The sequence below is a fragment of the Nematostella vectensis genome, chromosome 13 (genome assembly GCF_932526225.1).
Source record: "Nematostella vectensis chromosome 13, jaNemVect1.1, whole genome shotgun sequence".
NCBI classification, from domain to species: domain Eukaryota; kingdom Metazoa; phylum Cnidaria; class Anthozoa; order Actiniaria; family Edwardsiidae; genus Nematostella; species Nematostella vectensis.
Window position 1 is genome coordinate 6872230 of NC_064046.1, and position 17556 is coordinate 6889785.

At 38.7% G+C, this 17556-nt stretch overlaps 2 protein-coding genes and 1 long non-coding RNA gene across 11 annotated transcripts; 1 reads left to right on the forward strand and 2 right to left on the reverse strand.

Annotated features, from left to right (window-relative positions):
- Positions 1-3530: 3530 nt before the first annotated feature.
- On the reverse strand, positions 3531-7154 carry LOC116604901. 2 transcript variants are annotated; one of them, XR_007306216.1, is made up of 3 exons: positions 6879-7154; positions 4006-5564; positions 3531-3713 (listed from the first exon to the last, which is right to left on the reverse strand). It is a non-coding gene; the product is annotated as an uncharacterized LOC116604901 (long non-coding RNA). The 2 variants fall into 2 exon arrangements; XR_004291298.2 differs by having other exon boundaries at positions 3531-5564; positions 6879-7128.
- A 157-nt stretch (positions 7155-7311) lies between these two features.
- LOC116617382 (LIM domain-containing protein A) lies at positions 7312-11775 on the forward strand. 8 transcript variants are annotated; one of them, XM_048720618.1, is made up of 8 exons: positions 7312-7589; positions 8143-8277; positions 8448-8534; positions 9088-9149; positions 9961-10099; positions 10481-10522; positions 10654-10816; positions 10888-11775. In XM_048720618.1, exons 3-8 carry the CDS (start codon positions 8508-8510, stop codon positions 10995-10997), a joined length of 543 nt encoding a protein of 180 aa, XP_048576575.1. In that variant the 5' UTR covers positions 7312-7589; positions 8143-8277; positions 8448-8507; the 3' UTR covers positions 10998-11775. The 8 variants fall into 8 exon arrangements, with proteins under 8 accessions (XP_048576575.1, XP_048576576.1, XP_048576577.1 ...); XM_048720619.1 differs by having other exon boundaries at positions 8143-8208; XM_048720620.1 differs by lacking the exon at positions 8143-8277.
- Positions 11616-16027, reverse strand: LOC125558973 (uncharacterized protein K02A2.6-like). Its single transcript, XM_048720611.1, has one exon. It carries the CDS (start codon positions 15896-15898, stop codon positions 11876-11878), a length of 4023 nt encoding a protein of 1340 aa, XP_048576568.1. The 5' UTR covers positions 15899-16027; the 3' UTR covers positions 11616-11875.
- Positions 16028-17556: the final 1529 nt, after the last annotated feature.

Genomic DNA, 17556 nt, shown 5'->3' on the forward strand with positions numbered 1-17556 from the left:
TAGTTCTACACCTCCCAGCTCCGTATCAATGGTTACGCACCCTTTTCCTTCCGTGACTGCAAACGCATACTCGTCACTCTCTTCGGTAGGCTGATGTACAGTTCCTTTTTTTTTGTTTAAAGTTCTTGCTTTTTAGCTCTTTGTTGTTTTGCTCTTTGCTTTTGCAAACTTTTGGAAAATGGCCAATTTTGCCATATTTATTACACATCCGGCCTCAGGCTTTGTACTCCGGGTCTTTCCTAAAGTATCCTTCCATTCCACAGCGATAGCAGTGTTTGCCTTTTCCTTTCTCCTTTTCCTCTCTACCTCTTAAAGAGTTTACTTTCCCTGCTGTCTCAAAGCTGTTTTCTATGAATTTCGCTTGACTTTCTGTAGCTTCCATTGCTCTAGCAAGCTCTTGAGCGCGTTTCAGCGTCAGTGCTCCCCGGATCCGAGTAGTTTCTCCCATAGGTTGTGTGGCTTGCACTTGTCGATCAGTTGATCTCTTATGTGTTCCGCTTTTTTGTTACCGAAATCACAATTCTTCGCCATTCGGGATAGTCTCGTGACAAACTGGTCTACCGTTTCGCTTTCCTCTTGTTTCGTTTGTCTGAAACAATGTCTCTCACAAGGCACGTTGATTTGCGGGATAAAGTAGCTGTCAAGCATTCTAATCGCTTGTTTATAACACGTGTCTCCGGTTGGCGCCTCCTCTAATGGATCGGTTAGCGTTGTAAATATCTCTTGCACGTCTATTTCTGCACAGTGTAGTAACAGTGCTTTCTTCTGCGATTCTTTCGTGATATCTTTCGCCTCCAAATAGTATTGAAAAGCCGCTTTCCAACGTTTCCATCGGGTTTCCCTTGCAGCCGAAGGTCGAAAAACTGCCAAGCTCGAGGTTCATTTCTCTCGGATTTTCCATCTGCTTTTCCTCAGATATTTCTTTAGCCTTTCTCCGGGTTTTTCGTTGAGAATCCCATAACTCGTCGCCAGTTAAAGCATTTGTAAACACAACTGTTTATTATATGTCTCGACAATCTGCTTTACAACGAACGAACATCCTATAACATACTCCTTACACAGGTAGCCCGGTCATAATACAGGTAGCCCGGGCACAACATAACTCACCTTGACGGTCCACGTTTTTTCCTTGGTTTGTCTTCGCTTGTTGTTTCGGAGAACAATTTCGTATTTTAGCTATCATAAATAAAGCTTTCTTCTTTGATTTTGCTCTGTAACATCTTAATGAAAAGGTAGTGCAGAGGCTCGACAATTACCTGATAAATTCTACCGGTATTGTAGCCTTTTCCTTCATCTAAAATCAACCACATCACCAGTGAAGAAGTCGAGCCGATGATATTACCAGCTTGTAAAAGTACAAAGCTGTTCCTTAGACAGATGTATGCTGCAAATTCTCATTTCCCGTTTTTCTCATGACTGGCATTTCTCTATCTATATAGTTGCATTTTCACTATTAAACACTTTTCTTGTCAATTCTTCCTTGCCAACTTGTATTCTGTTGAATACGATCAGCGGCGTTGATCGTTTTATGTCGAAAGTCAGAATAGGCTTAGTCCCCCCTCAAGTCTTTTTCAAGTCCCCCCCCCAGTTTTTGCTGGAGCTTGTCTGTCATTGGTTTAGAGCGATCAAAAAATTAGCTGGCATGGTCGCATGAGCTGATCACGTGAGTGGTACAGATAGCTGGCAGCGTGTGAGATAACGTCACGACCACAAATTTTGAGTCGCCTAGTTTATGACCAATTTCTATACCTATGGAGCTCCGCGCGCGGCCTGCGGCCGCGCTGGCTCCGCTATAAACTACTCTGGGTTCCAGAGGTTAAATATCCGCTTTTCCCAGCATGCTAGGGGGCGGGGGATCAAATGGGCTACTTCGTCGTAATTCTCGCGCTGCTCGAAAAACTCTCGCTTCGCTTGAAAAACTTTCGGAGCCTCTGGTTTCCAGTGCAGTTACCAGATATATTTAGGCACTGCCTAAAAGCGGAGCTCCCTGTTTCACTTTTAAAGCATTTTATTAGGTACTATCCACCCCCGGTCTATGGAATCCGGTGTATGGTACGTTAATACTAACTAATTAATATATAGATATAGGCACTGCCTAAAATCGAAGCCAGCATTGAACATTAAGGGGCATCTAGGTGTCTTGTTTTTAATGAGAGGCCATGCCATGTAATTATGAATTGTTTGCCCCCCCCCAAATGGATCAAGCAAGCAGTCATTCAATAATATTAAATATGTAGTATGAAAGTTAACAGACTAAATCTTGGTGTAAAAAAGGCTGTCAAAGTTCAAGGTGCCTAAGTTGATGAGAATTTTTTTCAAGAGTCTAATGGTCAATTCTTATCTGTTCCACTATGACTTAAAAAAAACAGCATTCTAACAAGCTTTGACCTTGTGAAGAATATATCAAGGATGTAAAAGCATTCCTAAGATTTAGATGCCATACTTTAGTTTCCATGTACTGCAACTGATTATTCAGAATAATGTATTGAAATTAAACTCCACAAATATACCTCCGGTCATGTATTACATATTGGTGCTCCCACCCTTTGGCCAGTTGTTTTTAGAAACCCTGGATCCACTAATACTAGCTCCCCAAAAATGAATGCAATGGAGGAAAATCCTAAATTACTGAAAGTTCATAATTCCAATTTCTAATTTCAAACCATGTTCATTCACCTATGTTGGGGTAGAGAGGAAGAAATAAATAAACAAAAAGTCAATTGGGAGTGGAAAAGGTAGAAATGTGACTCTATTTGAAAAAATGTGACTCTACTTTAAAAAATATATATAACAATAATGCAATAATAGCTTGACTGAGCACTTTCCTAACATTTTTCCCTTTCCCTATTACCTTAAGGTTTGATATAAAACTGTTTTCTTTACATTTATTATTTAAAAGCACAGGTTTGTCGTTATCTTCATATAATTTAAGTACCTTGCTCTAATAAAAAACCTTTTCTTTATAGAATTTACATTAATGTACACACTTGTATCAAAGCTACATTCTGACCAACTTTGCCCTTGCAAAGATACAAATAATGGATGAAACAGCACTTCAAAGATACATAGGTGCCATACAGAAATTTCATCTATCACTTACTGGTAATACTCCATCACTAAGGAAATTAAAATCCTGAATCATACCTCAGTCATGCATTACATATTGGTGCACCCACCCTTTAGCATGATGGCCTGCTGTTTTTTATTTATTTATAGAAACCCTGGATCACATGCTAATGCTACTACAAAATTAAATGCAATGGAGGAGAACAAATTGACTTGGCGGAAGCAATAAAATAAATCCTTGATATTACTGAAAGTGCTAAATGAAAATGTATTATTTCAAACCTAACCTATTTTAATTTTATTCAGGGTTCAGAGGGGAAACATAAAATAATTATCAATTGCGTACAAAAATAGTCAATAGAGAGAGAAACAAAAACTGGGACTATACCTTTGATAAAAAATTTCAACAGCAATGCAACAACTTGATTGAGCACTCTCCTACCATTTCCCCTTTCCTTATTATCTTTAGGTTGATAAAAAATGTTTTCTTTACAGATTCATCATTGAGACAAAGTATCTTGCTCTAAAAGAACCTATTACACTTATACTGCTGTATCAAAGTAAGAAATCCCCTATATTTGCCTATTCTCATGCCTTCCAGCTGTAGCATCAATCATGGCCCTCAGGTAGTCCTTGGCTGGTTTTACCTAAATAAAAGTGAAAACAATTAACTTAAGTATTTATTTTTTTTCAAAACAATATTTTCATTATGCCTTTTATAACCTTACTAATTTTCAATAACTATTTGAATCAAAATAAATAAACACATTAGATAGTATGCAAGATGCAGACAATACAAGGTTAAGCAAAAACAAAATATATATAGGCAATAGGGTTGGGTTTTTTATTTTCGATGAAAAAATTGAACAAGGTAAGTGACATTGATACAGTAACTAAAAGACTATTTCTATGTATTTCTGTCGTTAAATTCTTACTTACCTTGAGGAATATACGCCTGAATTTATTGAACTTGTAAATATTTACGAATTTAACATTTTCATGGCGATTGTCAGTAAGTTTATTATTATTATTTTTAAAAAGCACCCATTTTGCTGCGATGAACTATAATTGGTTCTCATTTTTTAAAATAAACATTACCTCCCTTCAAACCCAGTAAAAGCTAAAATATATTTTGCTTATTTTACAGTATCAGTTGTCTAAGTACATTGATACATAAGACCTCAACTCCCTTTTCCTCTACGGTTAGATGATGATATCTTGAGTATTGTCAATAAATACTTACTAACGTTTGTTAGTATTTATTGACAAACATCATTTATTTAAAAAATAATGCTTTTTTCTGGAGTAATTTTCAGTGAAACGTGTGGATACTAACAATCTATCTAGATATAACTTTGTCCGGACACAACGTTACTACTCGCTGTTTAATCTAGTTCATTAGCAATTTTGCAAGATAAACTGGCTTCTAATGGCAAAATACCGCATTCATTGTCTTAGACATAACTTAGTTCAATCTGATTATAGTATTTTTCAGTGAGTGAAAAAAATAAGTGCAGCTTTTTTAGATATGCTTAGTCGATATACGATATGTTCCCTATCGGGAAAAAACGTTGGTCATGGGTTTTCATCTTTCATTTGGCAAAATCGGCATAGTTGTCGATTTCATACATAAATATTTCCATCCCTGCTCGGTGCTTAGTGAAATACACCAACAACAAATAACATGTTTTGTAAATCTCTTGGTAAGAAACTGATGTTGATTCTGAGTTTCTGCTCTCGCTGACAAATCATCAAACAAGAGAACTCGGATATATACTGTACAGTAGCGATGAAAGTGGTGATTCGGTAGAGAAAATACATTTAGACTTTTGGAAAGTCCTAGAGAAGCTTTAAGGTGGGGGAAGGGGGGGGGCTCCCGTGCGAAATGAAAATTCACTTTTTGCGATAATAGTCGAGTTTCTGTGATATCCTGAAATATCTCAGAAAATCGCAATAAATCCAAATGAAAAAAAAAGGTGCGAAATCATACTTTGTGAAATTCAAAGATATCTTTGAATATCGCAACGACGCAAAAGGCATAAATATCTCGCTTGCGATGTTCTACGATTTTCCATGAAATCCTATTAGGCGACTTCATTCCTGCTTGAGCATTTTGATTTTTTTACGATTCTCGTCGATTTGCGAGTGCAAAAGAATTTGATGGGTCGACCTTTGGATTTTCTGCGATTTTTTTTTTCAACATTTTGAGCTGTATTAAAATTATCCGAATTTGAAGCATAGTTAAGTTATGCATGACTTTAATACAATAGTTTTTTAGTGGCTTGCGGTTGCGATAAAACGAGATAAACAAATAGCGAAACAAATGATCAGGGAGAGACTTATCGTATGCGAATAACGTGCATCACACGACACTGCATTTCTAGCTGCATAATCCTTTAAAATTAGGAAAGCGGACAAGACAAATGTTGTCTTTGTTCCCTTCAAGAAGAAGCACTTTTTCGACTATTTCCTCCACGTTCATCAGTTTGGGCAAGGACCTAAAAACAAATAAAAATGTTTATCGAAATATTTTAATTATCCCTTCAGGCTATGTAATGTAAAACAAGGATTTCTGAAACGCATAGTTTTAAAGCGGCTTATAAAACAAAAGAAATAAAACAAAAACAGAAAAAGCAATAAACAACATTTGACAAATTAAATGAATTAAACGACTCTAAAAATTAAATATATAGTGGAATCCCGTTAATACGGAAACCCTCGGGACTTTCATAAGTGTCCGTATTATCGGGGGTCCGTATTTAAGCGGGCTGCCCTAAAAGACATCAAAAATGCATTTTAAACACTCAGAACTCATGCTACAGCAACACAACATGTTTCTAGTCTGTGACTGTTCTACAAAGTACAAATGTTTACCGTGTTCTGTTATCTTTTAGCATAATTGATGTGTCTATTTAGGTTTAGAAAAGCTTGAAAATATCCTTTCAGAACTTGAGAAATACCTACTTAGAAGTGCATCTCCTGAAAGTGTGAGGTTCGAATTTCTTTTGTCCGTAAAAAGCGGGGTTAATTTTGTATGAAAAGAACTATCGGGACACATAAAAGTGTCCGTTGTCCGTATTAACAGGTGTCCGTATAAAGCGGGTTAAATTATAAGAGAATATATGAGACTTTTTACGGGACTTTGAATAATGCCCAGAAAAACGTTGTGTCCTTGTGTCCTAGAGTGGGGTAATCCACTGTATAAATGAAATTCTAAAAAGAACGCGTTCTTAACTTGCTTTTGGTGTTATTTGGGCTTTTCTTCCATGACGGGGGAGAACGACCTTTAGGCGTCGATATTTTTTGCCCAGTTTTATTTTTTGCATATTTTTATCACCCGATGAGTGTTTCTGCCCCGTTATATTTTTGCCTTATTTCGCTAATTTTTCACTCGGTTATTTCCTCCCTCTGATTGAAGTTGAGCTATGTTCACGTGGGTAAAGGTCTGTTATTAAGAAACTCATAAATAATCATTAGAACCAAACTTAATTCCGGCCCGCTGTACTTGTATCAACATTGTGAATCAAGCCCTTAAATGATACAAACTTTTGCATTTTGTTAACCTTGCTTAGACTCCATAGACCATAGAAAGTCGACCGTCAATTAAAACCCTCCTACACTCCTGACTAATCCTGGCAAATACATGCTCGACTGAAACTCGACCGGAGTCTAATAGCAAGGATTAACCATTGTAAATAATCTATCAAAACTTTGATCTTGAATTTTAGACATGTTTATGGTTATTCTAATGGGTCTATGTTATAAACTTCCAACCCATTTAGACACTATAGCATAAACCTTAAGGTCCTTACTTGAGTCTCGTTTACCATGAATCTTTTGTAAATGTTCGTCTAGGCGCTGAAGTCTTGACAAAGATCGATTACACAGGGTACACATTGTATGTCTTTTTGTTGTTTGCAAAAAATTTCCTGGTAGAGCGGGCCGGGGGGTGGATTTTCATTACATTTCTCCCCCGATAGAGGTCTTGCCATGCTTTTACCTTGGACTCATTTTGGCGAAGTTTGTCGTTTCTCTGATTTATCCTTATAGCACATCCTGACACATCTGCTTGTTTTGTTTCGCAATAACGCAATGTGATGAAAGAATCTTGATGAACATTGGACCCCTGGACACGATCTTACGTTCTGTAATCAACATCACCCAATCAGAATCCGCCTTTTTGCATACGTCATTCACCCCTTGCTGGCTGCCAGGGACATCGCCGACTTGTACTGGTTTTCGTAGGTGGATTGTACCGGTTATATTTCCTTAGCAAATCTCCGTGCTGTGAATTTTATCGAATCTTTAAGTGATCATAGTCAAAATGGCCTCAAAGAAATTTGTTGTTGTTGAGTGGGTAAACAACGCGGAGGATCGTCGCGAGTTTACGGTTCTAAGGGGAAGTGATATCATCCCTAAGACAGGCGAAGTTTTGCGCTAGGGTGGTGTGGTATCTGTTGTATACAGAGAGAAGGCAGCAGACACACCAAGACTTTATGATGCAGAAGTGTTACAAATCTTCGGTAAGTCGAAGTAAGGCTGCTTTTTTGTATCGTTTTACTTTATAAAATAGAGACCTTACGCAAGGACGTCCTTGCGGCGCACGTAGAACGCGAAAATAGGAAAATGCTGTTCTAGATTTGCCGTCGCGGGACAACGCCGTGTTGTGAGAACACTTCGTGAGCGCGCGCGCCGTTCTTGAAGCCGTCTCTTCAACGGTAAATCTTGACGGCGTTTCGTTCTATTTTGTAACATACATGCGCCGTAAGAAGTAAGAGGGTGCAGCACCTCTGTATTATGACTTCAGTGCTAAAACTCGGAGCATTTCAGAATGGAACTTAAGCAACGTAACGCAGAGAATTGTTAAGCTATTACAATTCTAAAGGATGTGCATTTTTATAAAAGAAGCATGAAGCATGAGCCCAGGGCGACGGAAAATCTTGAAGGCGTTTCGTTTTATTATGTAACATACATGCGCCGAGGGCGCAGAACCTCTGCGTTATGACTTCAGCGCTAAAAACTCAGAACAATTACAGAATTATATCTCAACTTGCAGTTTTTGGATTTGGATTTCAGACTCACAGCGCAAGGCAAAGCAGTTCGAAAACGAGCTGCTTGAGGGAGGCAACGACAGCGACCAATGTAACATTATAAGAATAGGAACATCCACAAAATATTAAATGCATTCTTCGCATATCACTTACGTGAAAGGTTTGTGCTAGTTAATTTACCTTCACACAGTAGATAATACTTTGCATAGTATATTAGTGTTAATGTAATGTTATTTACCTAGAAGTAACATAAAGTAAACACTTAATGATGGGGTTAGCATAGAGCATTGTATATCAGTGTTTTGCAATGATTCTTGTTTATATTTCAAGAAACACCGCGACCAAGAAAACGCAAGCCGAGTCAAAAGGTGGTAGAAGCCGCAAGCTTAAATGACGAAACAAGCGGAGGAAAGCATGGTAAGCATTGAGCCCTCTGCTGTGAAAGAGGCTGGAAGGTTTTTTTTTTTCAGTTAGAAAACATTTACAGGAAAGCATTAATAGAAACTGCGCGGGATGGGGGGGGGGGGGGGGCAATATCAACATTTGCCAGCGAGACAACGTACCTTAAACTGATTTTGATCGTGGTCTTGCGCGAACCTGTCGTATCATATTCCTCGTTCAAAAATTCCCGCGCTTTCTAGACAGCTAGAAGAAACCCTATCACCTTTAAAAATATATGTTCATCAGTTTATCACTTTTGGAATATCCCGATAACTTCGAAATTGTCAGTCAGAGTATTTGGGTCACTGACGTCAACCATCACCGTTTTGTCAGCCTTTTCTCTTACGATTGCAAAGTGATTCGGATTCTTAAGTTGTTTACCCGATAAGCCTTGTCTTTGGGCCAACATTGTAAAAATGTTGATTATAACAAAAAAAGGTTGTTATGTTCAGTTACGGCTTGATTACGTTAATTTAGAAATATGTAAACCTCCATTAAGCGGCCCCCAAACTAAGATTTTTGATTGCAGCCAATAAAAGACCAAAAAGCAACAAGTCAAAGTCGGGAGACGTTCGAACACCCAAACCTAAGGTAATTTCCGGCTCTTTGTCTCTTGAAGCCATTTTGGTTTCATCCATAGTTAACTGTTAACCAACTAATTTTCATTGCTGCTTATATACTCTAAAAGGTTGATGCACGCTCGAACCTCTGTTGCGTATTGCTATTTTTGTTTGTTCAGGAACTGCAAAATAGTGTACAAGGCGAAAAGATAAGAAATATAATGAGCAGGAGAAGGTTCCCAGAGGATGACCTCGAGGTTTCCAGTGTTTCGGCCTCTGCCTCATCATCCACTTCACGCCCCACTAATGCTTTACAACCACTTAAACCCCCATCTAATACTCCACAACAACTCACAACCCCTCCGCATCAATCTAATACCCCACGACCACTCACACCCCTTTCGCGTCAATCTAATAACCCACGACCACACAAACCCCCTCCGCGTCAATCTAATACAACACAACCACCAGCATATCCTCCGCGTCAATCTTATGCCTTACAACAAACCACACCGCTACACACTTAACAACCACTCCGGCCCACTCCACGTCGTCCATCAGACACCCCACAACCATTCACACCCCCCTCCACGCCCATTTGATGACTTGCGTCCACTTTCATCCACTCCACGCCAATCCACAACCAGACCAAAGTTTACTCCGTTCACACACACCACGTCACAGTTTACTTCATCTTATTCTTTGCAAGCCACTAATACTTTAATGCGAACAGCACTTAATGCATCTAATAATTGGCAAGTCAATTCTTCAATAACTGGCGATTCTAACCTATCACTCGAATACGACACTCCTGATCCATTAATTACTAACTCCTTTTCCAGTTATTCCGCTATGTTGGAAGATGAGCAACCCAACAACTGGGAAACATTCGCTCATAGCACTACTTCTGCCATCCAAGACCTCAAGGCAGAGGTCGAAACACTTAAACAAGAGGTCAAAAACCTGAAAAGAAAACTAAAGGTGAGTTTATACCGTGTGATTATGCTAAAGTTGCAATACTTATGACAAAAACGAATAGGTTGTTGTTGGTTAAACGGCGGCTTCGATATTCTGAATCCGCTCCCTGGATATGAGGAACTTGGCTCTCAAACACAGGATATAAATATTATTTGGGCACAAATTCAAATTATGTCATTCGGTACTTTTATCCCGCCTTGGATTTTAAGATTTTGTAAATTATGTATCTTATATTAGTAGCCGAATGCAGTGAATATAAGACTATCAGCAAGTAGTTTTGGATTTTTCAAAGGCTGTGACTGTGTGGTTTTTGCACATTGTAATAGTCCTTGTCCGCTGTTATCCCATAAAGAATATTAATTTTCTTTTTTTGTATTTTTATAGGTTAACAAAGATGTTCCTGCAGAGGATCAACCCAGTCCAGTGGTACGTTTCGATAAAACATCAAACAAACAATATAACCAGAACAGAGAACTCGTATAGACTATATACATGCCTGGTTGCTTATACACCGATTTTAGCTGTTTTCAATTTATTTTTGAATTTATTCTTTACGGTCACAACAAAAGCAGAAAATTAAGTACCTCTCAAAGCCCCTGGAAGGGATGAAAAGGCTCCTCTCAGACCTCTTCACCGAAGAAGAACTCATGCGGTGTACTCTGAAGGGGAAGGGGAGGTCCAGGGATGTCCTGGACAGCAACAAGCTGCAGATGATTTATGGTGAGTCACAACAGTGTGAGAAATGCAGAAAGGTATCACTTACTCAACTGCAACTACCATTGTTTTTGCAGGTGCAATGAGAGGAAATTATGGGATGACAGATGAGAAAGTGGACCAGCTGATTAGAAATCAGCAAAAATCCTTAAAAGACAAAACCAAAAAAAGTCTTCAGTACAGCTAAGTGAAATTTCCATTGTCTGTGTAAAATGTTCGCTTTAGAGGTTTTTTTTAATCATAGAGATATATTAGCTTGCCTAGCACTTTTTGTTGTATACCAACTTTTTGTCGAATCTGGTTTTGTCTTTTAACGATTTTTGCTGATTTCTATAACGTTATAGAAGGCACTGTTCACGTTGTATCCGAAAATTATAAAGTTGATATCAAATATATAAAGATATAAAGTTGATTATTAAATTTTGAGATAATTGTAATTTAGTTCTGTATTATAAAAAATTACATTTCTTGCTGGAAAATATTGCTAGCTACTTGTAATAAATTAACGGATATTCAAGAAAGTCGTATGATATTCTGCAAAATGACAATATATCGCAAAATAAAATATATATCGCAAAATAAAATGTTATTGTCGACAACAATAACCTAAATTTCCTACAATTCCGAAAAATCTCATAATATCCGATTATGTATTCACTAAAATCCAAGAAAATTCCGAAAAATCTCAAAATATCCGATTATGCATTCACTAAAATCCAATATTGCCTAAGAATATCGCACTTTATTGCAAAAGAAATGTAATGTATTTGAGAAAAACCTTAGGATCAAAACGAATAAACAGTAATGGCGGACTCTCGTTGTTTATTGCTGTTACCCAGAAAACCTTGCGGTCATACAAACAGGAATCCCAAACATTACATACTGCCCCACCCAAGTTTACAACTAAAAGATACTTGCTTGCTGAGGCCAGTAAAACTATCAAATTTATACACACAACATGTCAATAAGTAAAAAACAACAACAATGTCCATGACAAGTTCTTGACAAGTTGTCAATCCATCAGATCCGGAAAAATGTACACAGTGTGTGATATGCTGCTTAAAATTAACATACATAGTCTTTGAGGTGAGTAGGTGTGGTTTTGAGTCGAGTACTTCTTCGCAGAGTACTTGCAGGTTCAGAAGCTGGAAGCTCTGTCTTCTTCGGTTCCAATGAAGGTTCTGGAACTGTGATCTCAGGTTCCTTAAATTCCTCTGGAATCTGCTTGGGTACAGTTGTTTGCATTGGAACTTGGGCCAATTCTGTTGAACTCTGAAGATCATTGGCGACTGTGGGTGTGCTTGTCCTCAGGCGAAGATGGTCAACATGTCGTCGAAACACTCCACCTGAACTGAGTTGAACGACATACGAAACCGGTCCTGACTGTTGAATAATTGTTCCACATAACCACTTTGGACCATATGAAAAATTCTTGACAAATACTGGGTCATTCACTTGAAATTCTCTGAGTGGCACTAGATTGTCGTGTTGTTTCTTCTGTGCGAGCTGTTTATCTTCTACACGAGTGCGAATTGTGTCCTGACTAAGGGGGTTTACCAGGTCCAAGCGCGTCTTCAGCTTCCGGTTCATTAATAGCTCACCAGGTGTTTTACCAGTGGTTGCATGAGGTGTGGTACGATAGCTTAGTAGAAATCTGCTTAACTTCGTGTCTAAGTTTTCCTTTTCCCCTCCCATCTTCTTCATTGTTTCCTTGAAAGTGCGAACATATCTTTCAGCAAATCCATTGGATGCTGGGTGTTTAGGTGCTGAAGTGATGTGTTTTATGCCATTCTCAGACATAAAAAGGGCAAATTCTTCACCTATGAAGGCAGTTGCATTATCAGATACAATGATATCAGGCAGTCCATGTACTGAGAAGCATTCTCTTAACTTCTGGATGGTTACTGCAGCAGTACTGGAGTTTGTCTTGAATACCTCGATCCACTTACTATAGGCATCACCGATCACCAGGAACATGTGTCCTTCGAAAGGTCCTGCATAGTCAATATGTATGCGAGACCAAGGTCTAGACGGCCACTCCCACGGATGTAGGGGTGCAGTAGAAGGTGCCTTAGCATTACTTTGGCAGCTTGTGCAATCTTTCACCTTTTGCTCAATATCCGCGTCCAGGCCAGGCCACCAGAAATAGCTTCGGGCTAACATTTTCATGCGAACCATTCCAGGATGTCCATCATGTAGTTCCTGGAGAAGCTTGACTCTTCCTTGAGGAGGAATGACTACGCGAGAGCCCCAGAGTAGACAGCCATCCTGACAGCTAAGTTGGTGCTTTCTATCAGAGTAGGGCTTGAACTCAATGCGATCATTTGAATTGGGCCAACCGGACATTACTTGGTGTCGTACTGCACTAAGAATAGGATCTTTTGAGGTCCAACGCTCAATGTCCTTGACTTTAACGGGTGTGTTGACTTCAAGATGATTCATTACAAACATAATGTCGCCAGGCACTGGAACATTTCTGGTTTCATTTGGCAATGGCAGCCGGCTCAGGCCATCGGCATTACCATTTTTCTGGCCTTCTCGATATACTAAAGTGTATGAGTAGCCTGACAGGAATACCGCCCACCTCAATATGCGTGGTGAGGCTGAGGTCGGTATTTGTTTAGTTGACTGTAGCAGACCCAGCAGGGGTTTGTGATCAGTGTAGATGGTAAAACTCCGTCCATATAAGTATGAGTGGAACTTCCTCACCCCGAACATGATGGCTGCTGCCTCTTTGTCGAGCTGTGAATAGTTCTTTTCGGCTGGGGACAGAGTACGTGAGGCATATGAAATAGGACGTTCAGTCCCATCATCCATCACATGTGAAATAACACAACCAAGACCATATGGTGATGCGTCACAAGCAAGGGTTAACTCTCTTTCCAAGCTGTAATGCACTAGAAGTTGTGAAGAGTGAAGTGTGGACTTGGCTTGGTTCCAAGATTCTTCATGTGCTTCACTCCAGTTCCAAGGTGTATCTTTGACTAACAGCTGATGTAAAGGAGATAGTATTGTAGTGATGTTAGGTATGTAACAAGCGTAATAGTTAAGCATGCCTAAAAAGGCTTGCAGTTCTTTCAGATTAGAAGGTCTCGGTGACTCTTGAATTGCTTTGATTTTCTCGTCAAGGGGGTGGATACCATCTTTGTCTATGCGGTGTCCCAGGTAAGTGACTTCAGGTGCTTGAAAAATGCACTTCGAACGTTTAAGACGGACGCCAGCTTTGTCCAGACGTGACAGGACTTCTGTTAGACTTTTGAGATGATCTGCTGATGTCTTCCCGGCAATGAGAATATCATCTATTCTTACTACAACATTCGGAATACCCTGCAGTAAATTTTCCATTGTGCGTTGGAAAATCCCAGGGGCTGAGGCAATGCCGTAGCACAGTCTATTGTACTCAAATAGGCCTTTATGAGTGGTGATAGTGGTGTACTTCTTTGATTCTTCATCTAACTCAAGTTGTTGATAAGCTTGACTCAGATCTAGTTTTGTAAACTGCACTCCACCTCCAAGTTGAGCTAGCAGATCCTCTGTTTTAGGAATTGGGTAATTGTCAAGTTTGCTAACTTGGTTCAAAGTAACTTTGAAGTCTCCACAAATGCGTATAGACTCATCAGATTTGACAATGGGCACAATGGGTGTTGCCCATTCCGAAAATTGAACTGGACGAATTGTTCCTTCTTCTAACAAACGGTCCAATTCTCTCTCTACCTTCTGACGTCGTGCATATTCTACCGTGCGAGGTTTGAAGTACTTGGGTTTGGCTTGAGGATCAACGTATATCTTTGCTTTCACTCCTTGAATTGTCCCTAGTCCTTCCTTGAATAAATTTTCATGTTTCTTTAGCAGGTCAGACACATCAGGGGATACAACTTGAACTAGGAAAATCTCTGGCCATGACAACTTAACATGTTGTAACCAATCTCGTCCAAAGAGACTGGGCACCTTGCCTTGTACAACTATAACTGGCAAGTGTTCAAAGAAGTCCTTGTACTTGACTTCCACTACAAGCTTTCCTAAAACTGGAATTGTCTCCCCGGTGTATGTTTTCAAGGTTAGCTTGGTATCTTGCAGATTGAGAGATGAACCCTCAATGTTCTTCAATTGATCAAAAATGTCCTCTCCGATTACGGAAAGTGATGCACCAGTGTCCAGTTCCATTTGAACTTTAAGACCATTTAATTCAACATCTACTACATACGGATTTTGGCGGTTGCCTTGACTGACAGCAAACAATGGATATATATCTTCATCTTCTATTTCTTTATCAGTATCCAGGACATGAATTGCTGGTTTCCCTTGTTTTGGATGGTGGTTTGAATTTGGCTTGGTTGTCTCGGACGACTTTTTTGCTTTTTTGAGACATTTGGCAACAATATGTCCTTTCTTTTTACAATAATGGCACGTGGCCTCCTTGAAACGACATTTTGACGGGTGGTGATTTTTTCCACAACGATAACACTCTTTATTTTCGCTTTTAGAACGCGATAAGGGCGAAGAACTGACCTTTTTTACAGATGCAGACGTTGAACTTAACGTAGAAGGAGCAGATTGAAGCTCGGCCATGTGCTGTGCGGTCGTTTCCATAGACGAAGCAATGTCGTAAGCTTTTTTGAAAGTTAAGTTCTCTTCTGATAGCAAACGCCTTTGGATTCTTTCATTGTTAATTCCAGACACCAGACGATCACGCAGCATATTTTCCAGACTGCCACCAAAATTGCAGTATTCTGCCATGTTTCGTAGAGCCGCTACAAAGTCAGACACGTTCTCCCCGCTCAATCTGAAACGGTTATTGAACTTGTGCCGTTGCACGCTTTCACTCGGTTTTGGGTTGAAGTGGCTCTTTACCAAGGTGCACAAGTCAGCATAAGATTTCTCTCCAGGTTTCGCTGGGGCCAGCAGATCAGACATTAATTTGTAGGTTTTTTTCCCTACCGAACTGAGGAGGATTGCACGGCGTATTTTCAAGTCATCGTCAGACGTAGTTACTCCGTTTGCTTCAAAATAGAAGTTTAGACGCTCGATATACTGTTCCCATGAATCAGAATCTCTGTCGAATTCGTCTATTTTGCCGTAGGTTGCCATTTCCGAAATCCTCGTCGCCAAAAAATGTAATGTATTTGAGAAAAACCTTAGGATCAAAACGAATAAACAGTAATGGCGGACTCTCGTTGTTTATTGCTGTTACCCAGAAAACCTTGCGGTCATACAAACAGGAATCCCAAACATTACAAGAAACAACGCATTTCCTGTCACATTCATGCATATTCCAAACAATCGCATTATATCCAAATGGATATTCCAGAATATCGTAGAAAATCCTGTTTAAAGTAAGTCTATGCCTTTTGAGATATCTTAGAATATCCTGGAATATCGGTCCAAATTTACCGTGAAAATTCACACCTTGATCGTAGAATATCCTAGGAAATCGCAGGATGTTCTAAGATGAATATCGTGTTCAAGGATATTACAGAAAGTCTTGGAATATCACAGTTTCATTTCGCACGGACTCCCAAATGAATGCAATGAAGAAAAAACAGATTGAAAATGCTAACTTCTAATTTCAAACTAAACCCTTTCATTGATCTATGTTTGGGGTAGAGAGGAATCAAAGAATATCAATTGACTAAAAAATAATCGACGGGAGAGGAGATATAAAGTGAATTGACTCTACTTGAAAGGTTTGGTGAAAAAAATATAACAGTGATGAAAATAATTTGATTGAGCATTTCTTGACATTTCCCCTTTCCCATTATCTTAACCCTTTCACCACCACAGGCCTCTAAAGAGGCCATGTCTTTGCTATCCAAGCTATGTGAACAGAATTCTATTATTGAAAAAGAACAAGGTTGTTGCTAGTGTTATAAAGTTTAAGTATCTTGCCCTAAAAAACCCTTCCCCTTAATAAAAGTTCCATTAATGTACATTTGTAAAGCTACATTCTGACAAGCTTTGTTCTTGCGAAGAACAATGGATGAAACAGGATTTCAAAGATGGAATATAGTGTCAGACACAATTTTAGATAAGAGGCAATGCTGAAGATTTAATGTACCATTTTAGTGGTGATTTTTCATCCCCATGGGAATTAATATCTACAAATATACATCCAGTAATGCATTATATTTTGGTGTTTTGAGAAACCCTGGATCTAACTATTCCAATGAAATAAATCTAAACATCTAAAATAAATGTAATGGGCAAGATACTTGAAAAGAAAATCCTAAAAAGAAAATATAAGTGAAAGTAATAAATGAAAATTTCTAATTTAAAAATCAAATCTGTTCATTAATTTATTTTTGGTGTAGAGGGGAAATAGCAAAGAGCATCAATTGCATAAAAATAGTCAACAGGGAGAAGAAAAAGGAAGAAATATGACTCTTCCTTAAATGTCTGAAAAGAAAATATAATAACAATAATGTGATAATTATATTCAGTACTTTTCTAAAATATCCCCTTTCCCATTATCTTTAGGTTGATAGAAAACTGTTTTCTTTACAGATTTATTATTTAAAAAGCAAAAGTTTGATTTTAGTTTTACATTATATAAGTATCTTGTTCTAAAAAAACCTATGAGTGTGTACTGCTGAATCACATAGTAATGAACTAGTCATTTGTGCCCCCTCCCTTATGGTCCCGCAGAAGTCAGGGGTTAATGTGGGGTTTAAGACCACTTTTTAACCAGAATATGTCAAGAGGGGTGGTGGTATTGACTGTTTTTTACTCTTAACTTGGAAACAGGCTTT